Source organism: Mytilus galloprovincialis, chromosome 7, assembly GCF_965363235.1.
Source record: "Mytilus galloprovincialis chromosome 7, xbMytGall1.hap1.1, whole genome shotgun sequence".
Taxonomy (NCBI): domain Eukaryota; kingdom Metazoa; phylum Mollusca; class Bivalvia; order Mytilida; family Mytilidae; genus Mytilus; species Mytilus galloprovincialis.
This window is the reverse complement of record NC_134844.1, coordinates 40,957,537-40,978,864: the sequence shown is the minus strand read 5'-3', so window position 1 is coordinate 40,978,864 and position 21,328 is coordinate 40,957,537. Positions and strand designations below refer to the sequence as shown.

Here is a 21,328-nt window from a genome sequence, read left to right as displayed (position 1 = left end):
AATATGGTGCTGGTATTTGGGGTTGCAAAAATTTTTCTTTTATAAATGCCATCCATAATAGAGCTTGCAGATTTTTTCTTGGAGTGGGTAAATATACTCCAAATGCTGCAGTTGCAGGGGATATGGGGTGGATACCTATCTTTCAAAAACAATGGCAATGCTTAATTCGACTATGGTGCCGTTTGAACAATATGAGTTCTGATCGGTTAAACAGAAAAATTTTCATATGGGCAGACATTATGAGTAAAAAACATAAGTGTATAAAAAAAAAAAAAAAAAAAAAAAAAAAAAAAAAAATTGGAATTTTTATGTAAGGAAAACATTTTCTGAGTATAATGCAGAACATTTGTGTAACACTACAGACTATCTTGATAGTACCTCAGTTGTCAATACTGTTATGTCTAAAATGTTCAGTAAATATGTGGAACAGTGGCAAAGCAATTTACAATCAGAGAAAGCTTTATGTGGTAAAGGTGGTAACAAACTTCGTACATATAATCTATTTAAGAACAGTTTTGAAACGGAAACCTATTGTAAAATTCCAATGCCATTTTCGCAAAGGAGTTCTTTTGCCAAATTTCGATGTGGTGTAGCACCACTAAGAATAGAAAAGGGGAGATTTGAAAAATTAATTTTAAAAGATCGAGCCTGTGATAATCGTTTGAATATTTTAGAAGATGAAGCCCATGTTGTTTTATCGTGTCCTTTATATGACGATTTTAGAAAAAAATTATTTGATGAAGCAACACATTTTAATAGTGATTTTATGTCTTTTGATGATAAACAGAAATTAGTGTTTTTATTTACAGATAATAATATGATTCGTAGCTGTGCCAAAGCCTGTAATCTTATTTTAAATAGACGTAGAAATGTTTTATACTGTAAATAATGTTAATGTCAATATGTTTTATAATAGATGCATTCTTTATATAATTTTTAATGTTATAGTCTCTTGTAATTCTGTACAGAATGGCTCTCTTTTTATATTTATATATTTTTACATTTAATGTAATGTTGTATTATATATTATTGAGAGATGAGACTTAAATAAAATATTGAATTGAATTAATATTAGCTTAAAATTTCAACTTGAGCTTTTTTTGAAGTTTGCAAGTAAATTATGTGCTGCTAATTTATAGGTTTGGTTACAGACATTGCACTGTACATAGGTTACAGACATTGCACTGTACATTGGTTGCAGACATTGCACTGTACATTGGTTGCAGACATTGCACTGTACATTGGTTACAGACATTGCACTGTACATTGGTTACAGACATTGCACTGTACATAGGTTACAGACATTACACTGTACATTGGTTACAATCTGTCATCAAGCAAATACATTGCAATAGCCAATTTGGTACCTTGGCCAGAAATGAGTCTTCTAGGCAATATATAATGCAGGCAGGGGCGGATTTAGGCGGGGGCGTGGCGGGCGTGCGCCCCCCCCTAAAATTTGCAAAGCATGGGTTGTCTTCAACTTATTTGAGTACCAGAAGAGACCATTCAATCTTTTTTAACATTCAAAGTATATAAAACAGTCAGTTTAACAGAATCAACGTAATTACTAATCAAGTGACCTACAATTTATTTAAGTTCTATAAATATTATATACTTCCAAAGGAAGGTGTCAAACGCGGACGTGTGTTTGATGAAAAAATAAATAGGTATTTAGCAGTTTAAGTACAAACAATTGTGACATTGTATTTGCGGTTTTTATAATCAATTTCTTTGATAATCGAAGTACCAAAACATCCCTAGCCCTTACTCCTTTTCACAATTCCATTATGGCAAGGTCAAGAAAACAGTCCAGATGAGATGCTTTCTTAATGTCCTTAATAAAAGATAGAAATACTGTTTCAAATGAAAGGTTAGTTTATAATTTGTATCTCTGTGTCTTTATATATTTCTTACTTGCAACCTGAAAATTTTGCCGAATTATGTACAGTATTACATCCATGGTAACCCCAGAAAATAAACACAACTTCGCAAATGCATCTCATTCTGATTTTAGTGGTTTGTGGCGAACACATGTATATAAAGTCTGACACGACCATCGAAAATCAAAACAAGTAAAAACAAATATTATGAAAAGGACAATTAAAAATCACGGCGGAAAGTAGAAATTTTCAAAATCTAATACAATTATTGGTCAGGTGAGCTGTTGTGATCTGTCTCGTCTCACTTTGCTTCCGTCGGTCCGCCCGTCTATCTGTCTACTCTTCACATTTCCATCGTCTTAACCAAGTTTGTTTGGGCTGGTGTTATGGAGTGTTAACGTCATTCGTAAGTGAACCGGTTTCATTTCACATTATTGAAACCATGTAAAATTGGCTTTTATAGACACATTGACGATCTGCAAACAAGGGTTATTTATTTTTGTTATGTTTCTGTATTTCTTTTTGTCACAACTTCCAGCATCATGTCTTTCAAGGATTGGCTGAGATATGTATTACCTGATATTGCTCTATAGATAATTTTACAACAAGTGCTGGTGCATGTCTTGATTGTAGATTGGTTTGCATAGGAACACAGAATCAAAATAAAATGATCTTCAGCTTCTGTTTTTTGGGCTGCAGCTTTATAAACAAATATATATATGCAATATGAATCTCTTAGTGCATAAGTTAGGGGTGTTGGGAGATTGTTGTAGATTTTTCTAATTTGTAGGAGACCTTGTCATCATAACTCGAAGGTTCTTCACGGAACAGAAACATATTGTTTCACCTCTGTCCGTCAATCCGTCAGTCAATCACTAGTGATTGTAGATTGTTGTCAGGGTGGATTTAGGTGGTTTCTTCTTGAAACTTTAATTTCTCGCTTATTTAATCTCACAATAGTCTAAAATACCTATATTCCAACCCTTTAGAAGAATATTTCAATAATGTTACCTCAAAAATTTTTCGAATAAAATAATTTGCACCCCCCCTAATCTAAAATCCTGGATCCGCCCCTGGCAGGATTTTCATAATGAGACTTCCATAAATGTGCAACATTGAATTCCTTACCAACCAAAATATTTTGTTTAAATACCAGGATTTATTTACCAGTACTCATGTCTATATATTTTTTGCCATTGATAAATCAATGTCATTTACTAATGCATAGTAATGATTTACCAATCATAATTATATGAAGAATGTACTATATTTCTTCTTTTGTCATAGTATTTTAACTAAGACATAATCTACTGAGATGTTTTATCCACTATTACTTTATGAAGGTCGTTATCTGCCATACTTTTAATGTAAGTATAGATTTATGGAAGCCTTAAATCTACTGAGATGTTTCCCCTATGACAAAAGCTTTTATCCTTATATATTTGTACACACAGTGTGATCTGACGAGTTGACAGATGATACAGGAAATAGATGGTGTGTCGTTATATACGGGCGGAAGTCTGGGTAAACTTTACTTTCATTAAAAAATAAGATCCTATATCAAATAACCCCAAGGTCATTTTATTAATACTCTATAGCTGCTTTTGGTTGGAAATAAAGTTATAAATTGTTAACGTCAAAATGATCAATTAGTACGTTGCATTGGCTTCAAAAATATATCAATTTTAATAACACTAAAAAATTAATAACCAGATATTCCCTGAAGACACTACTTGGAGCTGTTACACTTTATAAAATGCATTTCAATATGATTTTACTAATTAAATCAATCAAATGGACAAAGCATCAAGTAAATTATACATTGTAACAGGTTTAGGAGAACTTTAATTTCGCTAACTTTATAATAATTTTTAAAGAACAATTATTATGTAATATGAAATATTAAATCATTAATCAATATTTTGAACTAAGTGCAAAATCATGAAAAGTTACGAAATATTTACTAGGATAAAAATGAACAAAAATCAAAAAGTCTCAATGTGATTTTAGAGGTTTATTTATTCATACTGAAGAAGACAAAAAATTTAAATTAGATCTTTGAAGTAAATTAAAATTTTTTACAAGGTCATGCACCTACAAAAATTTCCTGGTATATTATATGCAGGACCTGTAACCAAGTAACCTGGTAAACACTTAATCTATGGACTGTAAGACTATATGTGGATATTCATTGTACAGTGTTAGAGTTTTTTGTGATTCAAATTATCACCAAACATTTCAAACCACATGTACCATCATTTTACATTTTGAATTTCAAAAGAATATTCCATAGAATATTAACTGTTCTCTGTATTAAATTATAAGAAAAGCAACATATCCACTTCCAAATATAACCTAAGACATTATCTGCTTCATAACAGTGCAGCAAAACGACAGACAGTTAAACTTCCAAACACTAGAAATACAAAATACAGTATTTCTACAGACTAATGAACAATTTTAACAGTAACACAAAACTGACTAGACTAATTGAAATGTTTATCCACTGTGAAAAAAACATGAAAAAAATATCCTTCAAAACACAAGATTTATAAAAAATTGCATGCTTCTTTCTAACAAGCAAGTTAAGTAGCTGTCAAACGCAAGTTTTGATAACTTAATTAGTAATAAAACCAGTGTTTTGTGTCCAATTACCTCTTTATCAAGGGTGAATAACTCTACTTTCAAATCTCCTCCTAATGTTTAATGCCCACTTCAACCAAGATCTGTTTCTCCAATCAATATTGTATGAAATCTTACAAGTTATAAGTGTTTTCTGACAAAAGAAAATCTTGGTATTAAAGTGATATAGTAATAAATGATGATTTATTGTGAGATGAATGTTTTGAAAAACAGTTTTTGAGTGGGAGGAAAACAAACAAAAATTATACAATCTAGTATATTCAGTTTTGACTTGACAATCATTTTACAATACTTATCTAGAAGATGGAAATGTTATAGTGCTCTTAACATTACCATAACAAACAGTTATAAAATAATAAAAGTTAGCATCAATCATGGTCAGAAAAACATGAACTATTAGGAGCTTTAAGTTTCATCAAGAATCTGGTAGTCTTAAGTGTAAGTTGTTATCTTTCTGCCCTATCTTAGAGTTGTCTTTCTTGACATGTTTACATGAATGCCCATCATAACTGACACCTTGCCACTGCTGCAGATAATATAATAAAGGACATGCAATTAAATAGTCTTAAATGAATAATGACTCTCACTGATTATTATCAATATCACCTTATTTTTACAACGCAATGGAAACGTTTCCTAAAATGGCAAAATCCTTTTAAAAAATGGCAGTAGATAAATCCCTAAAATGGTAAAGGATACATTTCCCTTAAAATAACAATGGATACAATCCTTAAAATAGCAATAAACACAATCCTTTAAATGGCAATGAATATAATCCATAAAATGGCTAAAGATACAGTCCCTTAAAAAGGCTAAAGATACAATCTATAAAATGGTAAAATATAAAATTCCTAAATCCACCAAAAACAATGCAATAGATAAAATTCCTAAATCCACCAAAAACAATGCAATAGATAAAATTCCTAAATCCACCAAAGACAATGCAATAGATAAAATTCCTAAAACGGCAAAGGATACAAGCTCTAAATGGGCAATGGATACATTTCCTAAAATAGCAATAGATACTATTCCTAAATTGGCAATAAATACAATCCCTTAAATGGCAATAGATAAAATCCCTAATATGGCAAAAACATAAAATGGTTATAGATTCAATCCTTTAAAGTTAGAATTGCTTCCTATTAAAGTCACACAATAAGTGTCTACCAATATTTTTTTAATTAAATTTCCAATTCAAAATGTTGAATAAAATTGAGAATGGAAATGGGGAATTTGCCAAAGAGACAACAACCCGACAATAGAGCAGACAACAGCAGAAGGTCACCAAGCATTAAAGATTTATCATTTTTTTCAACATGCTGTTAGGGGTCATCCATAATTGTCAACCATTTTCCAAAGTGTACAAAACGTACACTTGGGGGGAGGGGGTTAAAAAATCAACATTTTTACCGTACGCTTTTTTTTTTTTATATTTGCGGAATTTATGTCGTTTCCGTAGGGAAAGTCGATGTATAAAATCAAGAATTGGCTTGGGTGTGTTTCTCTTCTTATTTCTTCTTTATTATTTTCACTTGATGATATTTATTTCGATATCATAATTCTCCTCAATCCGTATTGAATGATTAAAAGATCAAGTCATATGAATACTTAATCTTTCAAAAATGTGAACTAGTAAAATTATTTAAACAAAAAGTTTATTTCTCAGTACCCCCGATTGTCAATTTCACTTGATTTATTATAGATCGTTATCGTTTCACTCTGTTTAATAAACAAAATCGATGGAAACACTAAATTCTTTGAATGTTTTGATTTTGACAAGACGCCATTTTGTGAAAAGATTTTAAACTGGTCCTTCGATTAATTTCCTTGTAATGTATTCCAAAATAGTAAACCAGTAAACCGGAAGTAAACTTATTTTTCTTAGTATAAGCCTCCTTTAATTAGGAACACCTCCATATGAAGTCTAACCTTAATATCCAATATATGTACACGTTACAGTATATATATACATAAACCATAATAGTGCCATGAATGGCATATTTACAGGGACCTTTTAAATAGAAATACAGGCGGGAAATTTAAAAACTTAAAATGTTTTAAAACATTAATACAATTTTATTGATTGTTGTCTTGAGCTCTGATTCCATCAACAACTGTCAGTGCATACTTTACAAATGCAATATAACCATGCATTTTCCTTTCTTTGATTCTTAACAAAATTTATGTGCACTTTTGTTAATATTTTGCATACTCTAGGTGCCCTTTTTTATTGGAGTTACCATTCCCACTGTGTGAAAGGGGAAACACTATACTTTGTACTCTTTATTCTGACAAAACACAAGCATCACAGATAGATGTCATCAAATAAAACAGTCAGATATGTTTTAGATTAATATTTTCAATGCAAATTTTTATATTAAACTAAAATATGATAAACAGGATCTTGTTTTTATTAAGAATGATTGATTGTTCTCTTGAAATCTGAAAATGGTTGATGTACACTTTTTGAGGGAGGGTGGGGGGTCTGAAAAAGTGTACGTTTTGTACACTTTGGAAAATGGTTGACAATTATGGATGACCCCTTACTAGAATAGGAAATGTTATTAAATCATTAGATCAGTCTAAGTATGAAAAAAAATTGCTTCCAAAGATTTTGTTATTGAAATTTTCAAAAAGCATATCCTCTCTGTATTTTTTTGACATCATTGATGATAATGTAAGGTTTGCTATGGTAATCTAAACAACCCTGATACTCTATTTTATTCCACATGACTCAATTCAAAAGAAATGTTTCCAGTTAATAGCTGCAATTGAGTGAAGAGTTCAAAATAAAATAATATTTCAAGATTTACTTTGTAAATGCTATTCTAATCTATTCAGGAAACAGACGAGACATGCTTTAATCTAACCAACTTATTGACAATACATGTTTTTAGCATTTATTCAATCAAGAAACCAATTCCAGTCCCAACACAAACACAATAACCATTATTTGAAATAATCATATCTCAATCTAAATTGTAATCGCAATCTTACAGCATAGATGAGCTATGTAGAAGTTAATGTCAATATTACGAAACATGAAGGAAAATAGGCAAGAGTAAGTGTTGCAGAGAATCTCATAGCAATTATTGATGGACTCTTTTTCTACTTTAACATCCAAAGTAGGTATTGGGGATTGTTATGTATACATTAGGCAGCATTAAAACATGTACGGTACAACAAGTGTATATAATAGCAGTTATTAAACTCATAACTCAGGTACATGTATATCCAAAAGCCTCAAATCTATATCCAGCATAAAAATTAAAAATTAAAATTGTGTCCTATTCTATATTGCATCATAGACGTCACAAATCTTTGTCGCTTCTTTTTTTACCCTTTTATCAATGCCTATGTGTTGAACTTAAAATATATCAAAACATTATCCAGAAATGATTTGTGTTGTCAAAGACATCATTATAAATTTTAAATTTGAATTATCATAAATCAATATATGTTTAGGCCATTGAAAAGTTAATTTGTGCTGAACTATACATTTTGGACTTTAAGTAATTTTGAGACCTTGACATCTTACCTAGTGAACTAAAAACTAAAAGACATACAGTCCCACAGGAATGGTAATGACACAGTAGTGGACTTGCAAGGACTTACAGTCCAGCAGGAATGCAATGACCCGAAAAAAGACTCAAGAACTTACAGTCCCGCAGCAATGGTAAAGACACAGTAGTGCACTCTCAAGGACTTACATTTCACCAAGAATGGCAATGACCCGAAAAAAGACTCTCAAGAACTTACAGTCCCACAGGAATGGTAATGACACAGTAGTGGATTCTCAAAGACTTACAGTCCAGCAGGAATGGCAATGACTTGAAAAAAGACTTTCAAAGACATACAGTCCCGCAGAAATGGTAATGAAACAGTAGTGGACTCGCAAGGACTTATAGTCCAGCAGGAATGCAGTGACCCGAAAAAAAAACTCAAGAACTTACAGTCCCGCAGGAATGGTAAAGACACAGTAGTGCACTCTCAAGGACTTACATTTCACCAAGAATGGCAATAACCCGAAAAAGACTCTCAAGAACTTACAGTCCCACAGGAATGGTAATGACACAGTTGTAGACTATCAAGGACTTACATTCCACCAGGAATGGCAATGACCCGAAAAAAGACTCTCAAGGACTAACAGGCCCACTGGAATGGTAATGACACAGTAGTATTAATCTCTCAAATACTTGCAGTACATCAGGAGTAAAGTATCCAAGTGGATATTTTCAAAGATTTCATTGCCTAGAATTTTTGCACTGGGTAATGAATTTATATATTTTTAATACCTGATAAAGAAATAAGAGAAAATAACAACTGAATGATAATTCTACATTTACAATACATAGTTTCACAACAAGAATGGAAAATAATGTGTAACCAATCTAAAGGGAATTATGAAAAAATTGTTTAATCCATTTTGCCATGAAATGTTTGTGTTTGGGTTCATGTCATCAACAAAGATATTAAATAAAATAACTAGCTAATTGACAGAGTGATGAATTCAGGGAACCAACAATGACATCCTCTGAATATCATCATCAATCTCTTAGAAATCTAAAGACCATTCAAATACAGTATACAACTCCAATTACAATCCTGATAATAGAAACCTGCATCATTGATGAAAAAATGCAAATAAACATGAAAAAAATGACAACAAAAAGATCAATGTTTGACAATTCCAAGGATATCTTATTTGAGTAATACATAAGCTTGATTTGCTCAAGAAATAATACTGAGATTGAACTGTCAACTGGGGTTATAGGATCATAAACATAACATACTAGCTATAAAATATATCAAGAATAACTGATTCTGGTTTGTATGAAAAAATATAATAATTTTGGTACAAAGTAAGGAAGATGAGAGTTAAAAACAATGACAGACATCTAACAAAGATAAGTTTTCTAAAGGCTCCATGGAATAAAGAATTGAAACAGGAACTTGTCACAGAGAAAGTAAGCCAAAAGCCACTAATGATTGTGCAATGAAGCGAAAAACCCCTACATCTCTTAGCTGTAAAATATATTTACTTTTAGTGTCCTTTACTTGTCATCATTTCTGTATAAATGTTGGTATAAATATGATCATTATAGAATTACCTCTTGGCCATGTCTTAGAATAATCCAATCAAAGACAAATGATGTTTTGTTTAGAACAGATCTGTAAGCTTTTTTCTTTATGGCATTGAAAACCACCATTACTACAACATTGTGATATATGTTCCCAGCTATTGGAATTTTGGAAACAAGGATAGAACTGATCTTCCAGAAATATCCGAATCACTAGTTTCAGATTCAAACTGGCCTAGTAGTTTCAGAGGAGACAGTGGAAAAATGTAAACATATTAATCAGTCAATGAATGCCAGGTTACCAACAGATCACACTACAGTCCTAAGGTCCAGGTGAGCTGAAACATCAAAGTTCTTCTCGACTTTTTGCATTATGTTTATTTCTCTAAAATTTACAGTTACAACAAATTGCCTAGAGAGTGAAGATTAAAAGGTAATATCTTATGTTAGCTGGCTTGCTAGCATAACCATGAAGTCATTATTAAGTTAGGTATACTACCCTCCTTTAAGAGTAGACTATTCCGACAGATAACGCTGTTTGTAGAACTTTTGACTACCACAAAAGGAGTGTAGTATTCCTTACCTAATAATTTGTTCACAGTTCAGCTAGCAAGAAGCTAACCAAAGATATTACCTTTACCTATATACACTCAAGACATTTTGCTGTATACTGACACTCTACCTTTTCAGTAGTTAGAACCTAGTTGTTTTATAGTTTTGACATGAACCAACAATCTGTTAGTTTGAAGGGACTAATAACTTTTGAGCAGTTTACAATTAAAGAGAGTTGTTTAGTGCACAGATCTCTCTAAAAAGCACTTGAAAGCCAAACATTAAATAAATAACTGCCAATTATACTCAATTCCATTACATAATATAATTATCAAACTAACCACCAGATTTTACGCATAAAGCCATGACACATGTTAACATGGCTTCTGATTAATGTTAAAACTAAAGCTAAAATAATTAACTGAATGCAATTAAAAATCCCCTGCTGACCTGATACAACTTGTGACAGTGGTAAACTTGGTTATACTATAGGCAAGAGTGAATAAGAAGATGATATAACACTCACTAATGCTAAATGAATTTAAGACCATGCAGTAAAAGAAAGGCGAAAAGAATGTAACATTAAAGGGACATTCAAACTCATGAGTGGAAAATAAACTGACAATGCCATGGCTAAAAAATAAAAAAGACCTGGACAGAAAAAGAATAGTACACAAAACACAAGACTGAGCAACAAGAATCCCACCAAAAACTGGGGGTGATCTCAGGTGCTCCAGAAGAGTCGTAAGACAGATCCTGAATGTATCTACCAGTACCTCGTTTGCTTCAAAAGGCCTTTTACTACAAAAGTTCTTGTAAAATAAAACTGGCAAAACTGATGTCTGAAAATAGTTTTTGATCAACTGCCTGAAAGCCAGGAACCATAACTGATGAGTAAAATAAAATTAAAAGCATTTTATTTACAACCTGCTATAGAAATAAAATTAACATCTATTTACTGATCTGAACTTTTAGTGTTCAAATCTGTTTTCCAAAACGGAAATAATAATTGATTTAATAATACTGATTGATTCTATCTCATTGTAATTTGATATCAGAGAATAAATCCACAAATTATCTACATAATCTATGTATGTAAAATGTGTTAGCGGATGCACTCAATTTAAGTTTATAGTTATACAAGCATTAGCCTTTCAAAAAGGGCTAAAGATGGACTCTTAGCTGATGAAAATGGAAAGTGCTCTCGCTTTGTAGATTGATTCATTTACTAGAATAGCCACGTGCATCAATCAACAAATTTTACCACACACGTGAGGTCACACGTTATGAAGTAGTATATATCGTTTAACGTTGTTGTTTATGAAACTCCATACGATTCGACTATTTATAGATAAAAGTTACCTGTGTACCAATATCATGAATATGCATGATTAATGACCAGGCAAAATCTAATTGCTAAAATAGAGAGGACAAATCCGATACTCTACGGGATTGAAGGACATTTACTAGGTTTGGATTGTCCTAACTAATCAATAAACTTTGATTATTCACGTCTCGTAATATCTTCCAATCAGGTAGCAAAAAAAATTCACACACTGACTGTCCATCTTTCAATTCTTAATATCGACTCCTAGGAGTCGATAATGAATTAAATAAGTCAATAAATAAAAAGATTAGAAACAAATAAATAAAATATTAATATATCACGTGGATTTGTAAAGTACAAATAGAACATTTGAGTTCTTACAGGTTTTTGTAACAGATTGTTTTTTCCTTGGTAAGTCATCAATAATCACAATTTCAGTATTTTGAAAATTGAGCTTTAAAAAGAGAAAAGTGGTAGTGATGGCAAATGCAACAACTAAGAGTGCATTTGTTTCTAACCCGAAATTTTGTCATCGATGACTATCGTTTAGTAAACGTTAAGCTGCTAGAAACAAATACATCGTTTAATAAACTTTATCGACCCCGCGTAGTCAGACAGAAATAGATTACACTCACGCACTGTAAACAAACAGGTAAAAGTGCGGGAAATAAATAACCAGGACTTTATGAAAACAACACGTGCTCGTAATTATTTAAACGACAGATGCAGAAACAAATGTATCGTTTACACGTCTCAACGATAAACGATCAACGACTACGCGACTATTTTGCGCGTACATCGTTTACGTAAACGATGTCAACGTTGACTAAAAAATGTTAGAAACAAATGGATTAAACGACTACGCGCGTAGTCGTTTACATCGTTTAGGTTAGAAACAAATGCGCTCTAAATATCCACCAGATAAGATTTCACCCACCCCCGACTCAAATATTTGATTTTTTTCTTTCCAACTTTTGGTTTTAAAGGTGCACCTAATGAAGGTTAAAAGTTCAGATCTCAAATTTTAGGTGCGAAAAACAATAAGGAGAAGGAATATAATACAAACAATACATGTTGTGAAAATGGAAATTATTTCTCATCTATATTGATTTCTAAATAAAACTTTAAGTGATTTTGATGGCATTGGATACTGCAAATTACCTATGTGGTTAATGTTTGATATTCCACTGAATGAATATAAATATATATATTATAGAGATTCCATATCTTGGATGTTATTGCAGTATGTTTACTGATACAACAGTTTATTTAGCATTGTTATTTAATTGTGTATACTAAGTACATGTAATTGCTGTTTTTGATTGAAATCAATACTTTGAAAAACGGATAACATCTGTAACATGAAAGAATTCTAGAATCAGTTAAGATTCATCTAAATCTTCCATTTATCTTAATTTAAACACTGTACCATAAAAAATATACTGTTAAAAATCAAAAGATTTTTAGCTGAGTTCTCCCAGATTAATGTGGAGATTTCACATCATTTTAACTTTTTGATATAATAATAATGAGAGATGGTACGACTGCAGACGAGACAACATTATTCACCAGAGACCAAAAGACCAGGATGTATTAACTAAAGAGCACTGTACAACCTTTAACAATGAGTAAAACCTTTGATACTGTATAGAAAACTATAAAAGGCTCTGACATGACAAAATATATAACAATTCAAATGAGAAAACCAAAGCATGTTAAAACACAGATGAGTTTGAGAATGTGTTCATAGTAAACAGATGTTTTGTCGAAACATGAAATTGGGTTTAAAACTATGATTTGGCATTAAAATAAGAAAGAACATATCATAGGGAACATGGTTACTATTAGTTTTAAGTTAACTAGACTTCAACTTCATCAAAAACTAACTTTGAGCAAAAATTAAACTTGAAGCAGGACAGAGGGACAAACAGATGGATCAACTGACACACAGACAGGAAATCATAATGCCCCTAATTGGGGTGGGCATAAAAACACAGCAACTTCATACAAAATTTGTAGAAATTCTTTAAAAAAATTAAAATATATTAAATAGTTTCAGCAGATGCTTACAGGGTCATCTCAATTTTCAAAGAGCAATTATTGTGAAATATTATAGACATTTTAAAACAAGTTGCTTTCATTGTTATATCATAACAACTGATGATTCCTTAGAAAAGTGTAATTAAAGGGATTGATCTTGTTTTCAAAGATGCATGAATGATAAGAGAATTATTTTAGAGAAAAAAATACTGATAAGAGACTGCTACCTACAGAAAGGCAATTTTTGAGTTTCTATCAAATTTGATATAAAAGCTCAAAATGCTATAATAAATTTCCATTCACATATTAAGCTTTCAATTTTCAAACTGCATTTGGGACAAAAATCATTTTTTTTTAATTGTTTTTTATTTAAATGGAGACAAGCAACTAATCCATGATTTCTGTAAATTATAATGAAACAAGTATAGGTATGGGGTTTAATTCTTATTGTTGAAGGCTTTACAGTAATTGCTTACTTAATAATTAACCTGACTTCTACTGGATATTTGTCTCATTTGCAATCTGTGATCTTCACATTTTTAGAGTATACCAATGCTATGTTAGGCTTAACACAACTTTAAAAGCTAAAATGTAGAATCACCGTTTCGTTTTCAATAGTAAGTCTGTAACCAATTCAATCAGCATTAAATTATCTGTTGCCTTTTATAAAAATTCTTACGAGAAAATCACTTGTTTGATTGATGAACAATTCAATTAAATTTCCAATCATTTTAAGTTGTATAAGGTCTTATGTGTCAAAAGCCTCTGAAGGGTTAATCTTTCTGAAACTTGATTTACCATCAGAATTTTTACATTTTGATTTTGTAGACAATTATACCAAAGTTACACGAAAGCTTTTTTTAATGATGATTTTTCAGCTTTTTTAATCAATATCTTTTGTCCTAATCCTTAATGATTCTTAATTCTCTCCGAGTCTCTGAAATAAACTTTGAAATTCATCAGATACTCAGCATGTCCCAGGATATAGCTTCATATAGTCAGCTTGAATTGCATCCTGCTTTAAAAAAAAAAAAGAAGACTTTTTTTCTTTTCTTTTCTGATCTGATAATAAATCTCAAGGATTAAATGACTATTTTTCTCAAACCATTTTGGATGAAATATTGGACTAACCTACCCAGAGACATATCATAGGCAGATCCAGGGTATGTGTATGTGTGTGGGTGGGGGTAGATTGACAAAATGTGTTGATTATAATGGGAATCTCTGAAGCATGACTGGAGTGGGTCCCCCTTAGGTCAGTCAGCGGGCCCCCATTATAAAAAGTTCTGGATCTGCCACTGCATATGTCCCATACACTGTCCTCCATCATACTCTACCAAAATCTGTAATATAAGTCTACAAATCTGTCTTGTTGGGTATTCATTAATGATACACAATTACCAAAAAAACATTAATTAGGCTGTCAATTTTGTTCTTTAACATTGATAATTAACCTACCGTTTTACACCCTAGTTACAACAATTATAACCACTTAAGAAATATAAAATATGATGGTTAATCTAGCTGTCTTTACAGAAATATATTAAGGCTATAATTATAATGGTATATTTAGAAATAACTTAAGTCTCATATAAGAATTTGACTCTAGTCTGCCAAAGTTTTGGTCTCATTTAAGTGCATATTAGCACTAAATTAAAGAAAATGTCCAGAAATTTATATCATAAATAATCAGTGTCAAAAAATATGTTTTAAACAGTTTTCTGAATTTGCTTTTCAATAAAAGGGTTAATATTGCATAAATATTGATTAATACTATCCATCTTGGTATATTTATTGCACTCCCAGCTTCATTTATATAAAAAACCTACTGAGGACAAAATTAACCACCATTCGTGCAATAATCCTATACATGTAATATTAAAAACAATTCTGACAAGCAAATCAGTACAAGGCAGTAAGGCAGTCGTATATAAATATATATGAAAAAAAATAAACATAGGTCTCTTAAATCTATAACTTTTATACAAAATCAAACCAATATTTGATATTACTTATTCATGTTCAATACTAACATCAAATCCATGCAATCACAAAGAAAACCAACCCTGTATTTTCTGATAACTATGAATACAAATATTGAGAAACGCTTCCTGTGATACAATATTATGGCGTTACATTAGGGATAACAATTAGTGCTGAAATAGGCAGCGCTGACAGTAAAATGTAACTAAATACAATGTTTGACTGAAAGCAATTAATCCTATTGTACTGGGTGCAATATTTAAAATCTCTACCAGCCCACTCAAGACCATTTAGAGAAGACAACAAAGCCTTTCTCCATTCTGTCAGAAACTTAATGGTCATACTTTAAAATGACTAAGTTCTCTAGAGAGTCATTTGCCTGGAAATAAAATGGAAAGAAGATAATTGAAAATGACCACTACATATTCAAAGAGTTGGTGTATTACTTCTGACCATGCTATGTTTTTCTGCCCACTGGTTTATGATAAAGAATCTGAAAATATTTTCCTTCTTATCAAATATCTGTGGAGCCATACATCAAGACAAATTCAACTTTAATATACTAGTAATAGAAGATGTAAACTTTAGACTTTTTTATTCCATAATTTGTGGTTAAATAAGTCTGAATTTATACAAAAATATAAGTAACAGTAATTCAAAATAATTTCAAATAGCTGAGTATGATAACTTTATATTATTGACAATTTCAAACATTTGCCCTGTAGTCTAGAATAAAAAATTTCTGAGGTCCTGATCATTCATAACATAGCAACATCCATTAACATTGAAGTAATCAATCACAATCGTTGTGCAGTTGCCTAATTTCAGGGACTCTGGACATTCCATACATTTAGATACTAATAGCCTCTTTTCAAATAAATAAATAATGCTATTGCATGGTACTTTCATTATGCATATCCACCATTTTTACCCTTTTTCTCCAAGTATATATATTTTTCTCTGTATGACACCTGATTGGATCAGAGATAATATACAACTGAAGTTGGTGATAAGATATTGTTCATTAAAATAACAATTCTTTATATTTACTAAACCATCTAATCACCTAGGTGGTCTCATGGTTAATTTTATTGCAAATAGGCGGTTGTTTCCATCACCAGTGGGGTCAAATGGTCAAACCAAAGACTTGAAAATAGATATTTGCTGTTCCCCTGCAAAGCACACAGCAGTGAATAGAGTAATAAGCTGTTGACACAGAGATATGTCTTGCCGCTCAGCAGAAAATTCAGAGAAAGACAATCTGACAGACAGCAACATTTCTAATTATTCAGTCATTTGACCATGACCAAGGATCCAGTGCCTAGAAATGGTCCACACACTGAGATGTAGTGATAGGAATGAAACTTTTGTAAACTATCATGGATTAATCAAAAGTATTCCTATCAAACTGACTTAGGCAGACACTTAACAATTGTGACAAAGATGAAGCTGCCAGGAAAGCTACATCTGTGTCTTGTCAGACAAAAACTGTCAGAACTAGGTATTGAGGTAGTTAAAGTGAGTCAATTGTCTGCTTCAAAATTATTCCATTCTGAGATAGTACTATACCACTCAGAGTATCAAAAAATAAATATATAAATCCAGCTCACTATTTTTAGAAGCTCTAGAACAAAAGCAAGTGTAATTTTTCATATCAAATTCCCATGCTTATGTTGCATTTGCACGTATAATATACAATTTGACATTAAACACATTTATTATCATATGCAATTACTCAGGATTCATATTGAAAGCAATAAAATTTTATTTCAGTTAGGAAGTTTGACATCATAAAAAAATTATCAAGATAAATCCGACCTTTAGTATCATAAGTATGCGTTAATATTGGATATATGCTGTATCTGTATTCAAATGATATAATGCAGTAATTGGGTTGAATTGAAAAAGTAAAGATATATTGCACATGTTATTTTGGCCTGTCTTTGAATAAAAAGTTTTAACAAACATAGCTTATAGACATACACTCCACTAATGTTATTCAAATGAGTGGAAAATGTTTAGACAAGCATATACCAATATATATTTCTTAACTTATGTTTTTTCCGTAATTATTATTTTCTGGTTTATATTCATATATTGGAACTCCCTGCAGTCAATATTCCTTACAAAAAAGAGCAAATTCCCCAAATCAAGAGATGATATCAATCATGTAAGCTCATTAGAACCACTAAGTAATTTACAGTTAATTCATTTGGGAATTGATAAAAAATTATTGATAATAATTGCTCATAATAAGATGACATTGTATTCTTTATGGATAATTGATCCAAGGAAATTTTTCTCACAAGAAAATTCTCATGGGAACTCTCTTCTGGTTTGCTTTTTACCGTAAATAGAATTTTACTAATTTGATGTTTACTTGATATGAAACCCTTAAGGTGTACTAAAGAAGTATTTAATGCTTTAAAAGCTCCTTTTCTATTTTTCCACTTCAACATTAAAATACTTGTTGACAAGAAAATATGGTAGAACAATGCTTTAGAAATTTTTCATCATGTTCATGAGAATATTGTTTAAAGTCAATGTTCTTATTAAAAATATTTAGAAATCACCTTTTTTTTTACTTTTGCTGTTGACATTTTTAATTTTTTGCTATTATGCAATTTATGCTCCTCCATTGACGATCTATAGAAACAACTATATACACTTAACCTAACTATATAGCAAGCTCTGTTCACTTCTCTTTTAAATAAAACACCAAAGTATGTTATTGGCAAAATTTGTGCCACCATTTGTGGCGCTATTTTATTTCTACTGTAATTCTAAATTTATTTACAACAACTATAATGATAAGCGAAGGTGGGGACCAAACATTTGCCCCTTCATATAAACATAAAAGAAACAAATTTAAAATAAACATTATAACAATATAAAACTAAAAAGTTACATTCTACTCAAGATGTAATAGCTAACAAAGTAACATAATGTCATGAGTCTTCTAAATACAATGCTTTCATAAACTTATTCAAACTTTCTCCTGAGTTTTATTAGTTTAAAAGGAGGTGGTTGGGGACGAGGCGGAAATCAATAAAATGAAAATTAATTGATTAATCCTTTGATCAAAATTTTCAATTAGCTCAAGATCAGCAAGAAATGCCTGCGAATCAAACTAATCAATATTCATAAGCAATTAATTTTAGACAATAGTCGAAACAACATCGGGTTGGACATTACACAAATGCTCTGTTCTTCGCATAAATGTGTTATTTATTTTATTCATAACCCTATTTTACGCTCCTCCATTGACGATCTATAGAAACAACTATATACACTTAACCTAACTATGTAGCAAGCTCTGTTCGCTTCTCTTTTAAATAAAAAACCAAAACATGTTATTGGCAAAATTTGTGCCACCATTTGTGGCGCTATTTTATTTCTACTGTAATTCTAAATTTACTCAAAGACATACAGGACTGAGGCTTAAATGTAGTACACCAGCTTCAAACTGTCCTTACATTTACTGGCTCTATTATATCAATGTCTTGAAAACAAGGATTGCAACATGTCTTTTAAGGTTTACTAATCAGCTTATACAATTTTTACATAATTGGTGCCCGTGACCAGGCAGTTTTTCCAAACTTTAAACAAGCAATGTTTTCAATGCATTTTCTCTGCATGTATTAGTAGTTAATGAAAATATCATTATATGGGTAACTGCCAATTCTGAACTACATTTTAGTGAAGCTTTTTAATTAAGTGTTCTTAATACAGGTAAAAAAAGGAGAGGGAAAAATGCATCAAAGAAACCAGGTTAATTTTGTACGGTTCAGCTGGTTGAATACTCCAAAAACTAGGGTAATAACCTCCTGAGTGTGTTGTTTCTTTACCAATATTCAGGATCATTATCAGTGGTGGTCTACAGTTAAATTTCTGCATTTTTTGTCTTTCAAAAATTTGGTTTGAAGACAGATGTTTGAAACTCCATTGACATTTTTGTTAAGGTCATGTTAAAAGTTGAAAAATGATAATACAGTAGGTCCATATGTTCATGTTTAAAATGCCAAAAGCAACCTTTTAGACTGCCTAATAAAGAATGGTATTTCAATATTCTGACCAATTTTTATGTCTAAAAAATTATTTTTCATACAAACTTTTATAAACCATACAGCGAAAAAAGGCAGAATACACAATTTGTATATAAAATTCTGACTGGAAAGATTTAGGAGACCTTAGGATGGACAATTAAATACTGGGAAATTTCTTACTTTTACAAAAGAAAATAAAAGACTTACTTTTCCAGTTTATGTAGGTGTGGCATTCTCTTGGTAGCTGGGGCTGTGATAATATTAGCAGGAATAGTATCAGTAGTATTAGTATTTCCCTCTGCTCCAAGGGAATTCCCCTCTATGGAGGGTTTCCTTTCAATATTATTCTCCATAATCAAGAATAGTTATTTCAATCAAGCAATATTCCAGTTGAAACTAAAGTGCTTAAATTAGTTAAAATCAATGTAATCACAAAAAATCTACAATAAATGTTGCTCCAAAGAATCTTTTGTCAAAGATGTTTACGGCCTGTACAATCTTACAAACCATGTATTGACAATGTTTACAGAATTTCCCAAGAATGCCACAATATATACTGGATAACACTTATAGATCTATAAAATTTATAAGTGATAATTTTAACACGTTCAGTTCCAATATTGATAATCTAAATATATATCCTTCAAATAATTATCCTACAATATCGGTAGCTTACTAATAACAGAAAAGTCTTCAAGCGATTATTTTAATCCATCAATATATTAGTTTATATGCCTTTTTTTAATCCATCAATAGTTTATATACAAAGGTTCATGGTAACAGGTAATTTTATATATACTGTTTAGGCTATGCAACGTGTTGAGGTAAAAATATCATACCACTCGATGAAAACCAAGTATCGTCATAAAAAAATGCAATTGTTGCCTATGAGGAGAAATCATGGAAAATCACTGAAATATAAACTCTTGATTGCTGCTATTATGTATCAATGCCTCAAATCTATAAACAAGGTCCCAACAGAAATCTGATGAAACATAGATTTCTATTATAGGAATATGTAAACCTGTCTTATGTATACATATATATGCAAATGAGTTCTGTGGCTAGGCTGACATCCCGTCAGAACTAATCCTATTCATCCTATGCTTAGGACAATATCAATTGGCTATCTACCTGAGAAACTTGCTATTGCAATTAACATCCCTTTCAAAAGATTGATCTAGATATAGAATCAGCTCTCGCACCAGCAACCAAGTTTGAAAATCTTTATTTGATTAATTATTATGTTCTGTACATACAAAAGGAAGCCTATAGAATGTTAAATCTTCTGGGATTAAAAGCCGTCATATTTTTACATTTTTGATCAATCATAGTAATTGGACATTTTGAAATCCTATTGGACAAAATAGACATCAACTGAAGTTTTTACACATTTTCTCCGTTGGCGATTTTACGCTTTTATGACTACAAAGCAAAGATACTTTTGAGTAACTACTTCCTATTATGGGTAAAGATTGTTTTTGAAAATAACAATTGGATGTGAAAATTTGATTATTTTATATTCCGGTGTGACCATTTTAGGGTTGCTCAAAGTGTTGACTGCTTAATGGATTCATTGATGTTTTTTAAATAGATATATTGTTATCAGTCCTGTATATGTCAGTTTTACATCTATAATGCCTTGAGTATTGAATTTTCATCAAATAGTAAATGACCAGGTTATCTTTACAAACTAATGTTAAAGAAAAACTAAAAATAATTGAAACAATGATTTGAAATCAGTTTATTTATGACATGGGATTTTTTTTATGA

The 21,328-nt window shown here is 31.1% G+C and overlaps 1 protein-coding gene across 5 annotated transcripts in view; it reads right to left on the bottom strand.

Moving 5' to 3' along the window:
* The window catches only part of LOC143083001 (tumor protein p53-inducible protein 11-like), a 137,111-nt gene that overhangs the window by 64,610 nt on the left and 51,173 nt on the right, over positions 1-21,328 (bottom strand). Inside the window, exon 1 of one of the 5 annotated variants that reach the window (XM_076259084.1) lies at positions 19,763-20,138. The exons of 2 other annotated variants lie outside the window; for them this stretch is intronic. In XM_076259084.1, coding sequence (XP_076115199.1) covers positions 19,763-19,908 — 146 coding nt within the window. In that variant the 5' untranslated portion in view covers positions 19,909-20,138. Of the gene's footprint in view, positions 1-9,637; positions 9,664-19,762; positions 20,139-21,328 lie in introns of those variants that run through there. 2 more of the 5 variants (XM_076259086.1, XM_076259096.1) reach the window with 2 other exon arrangements.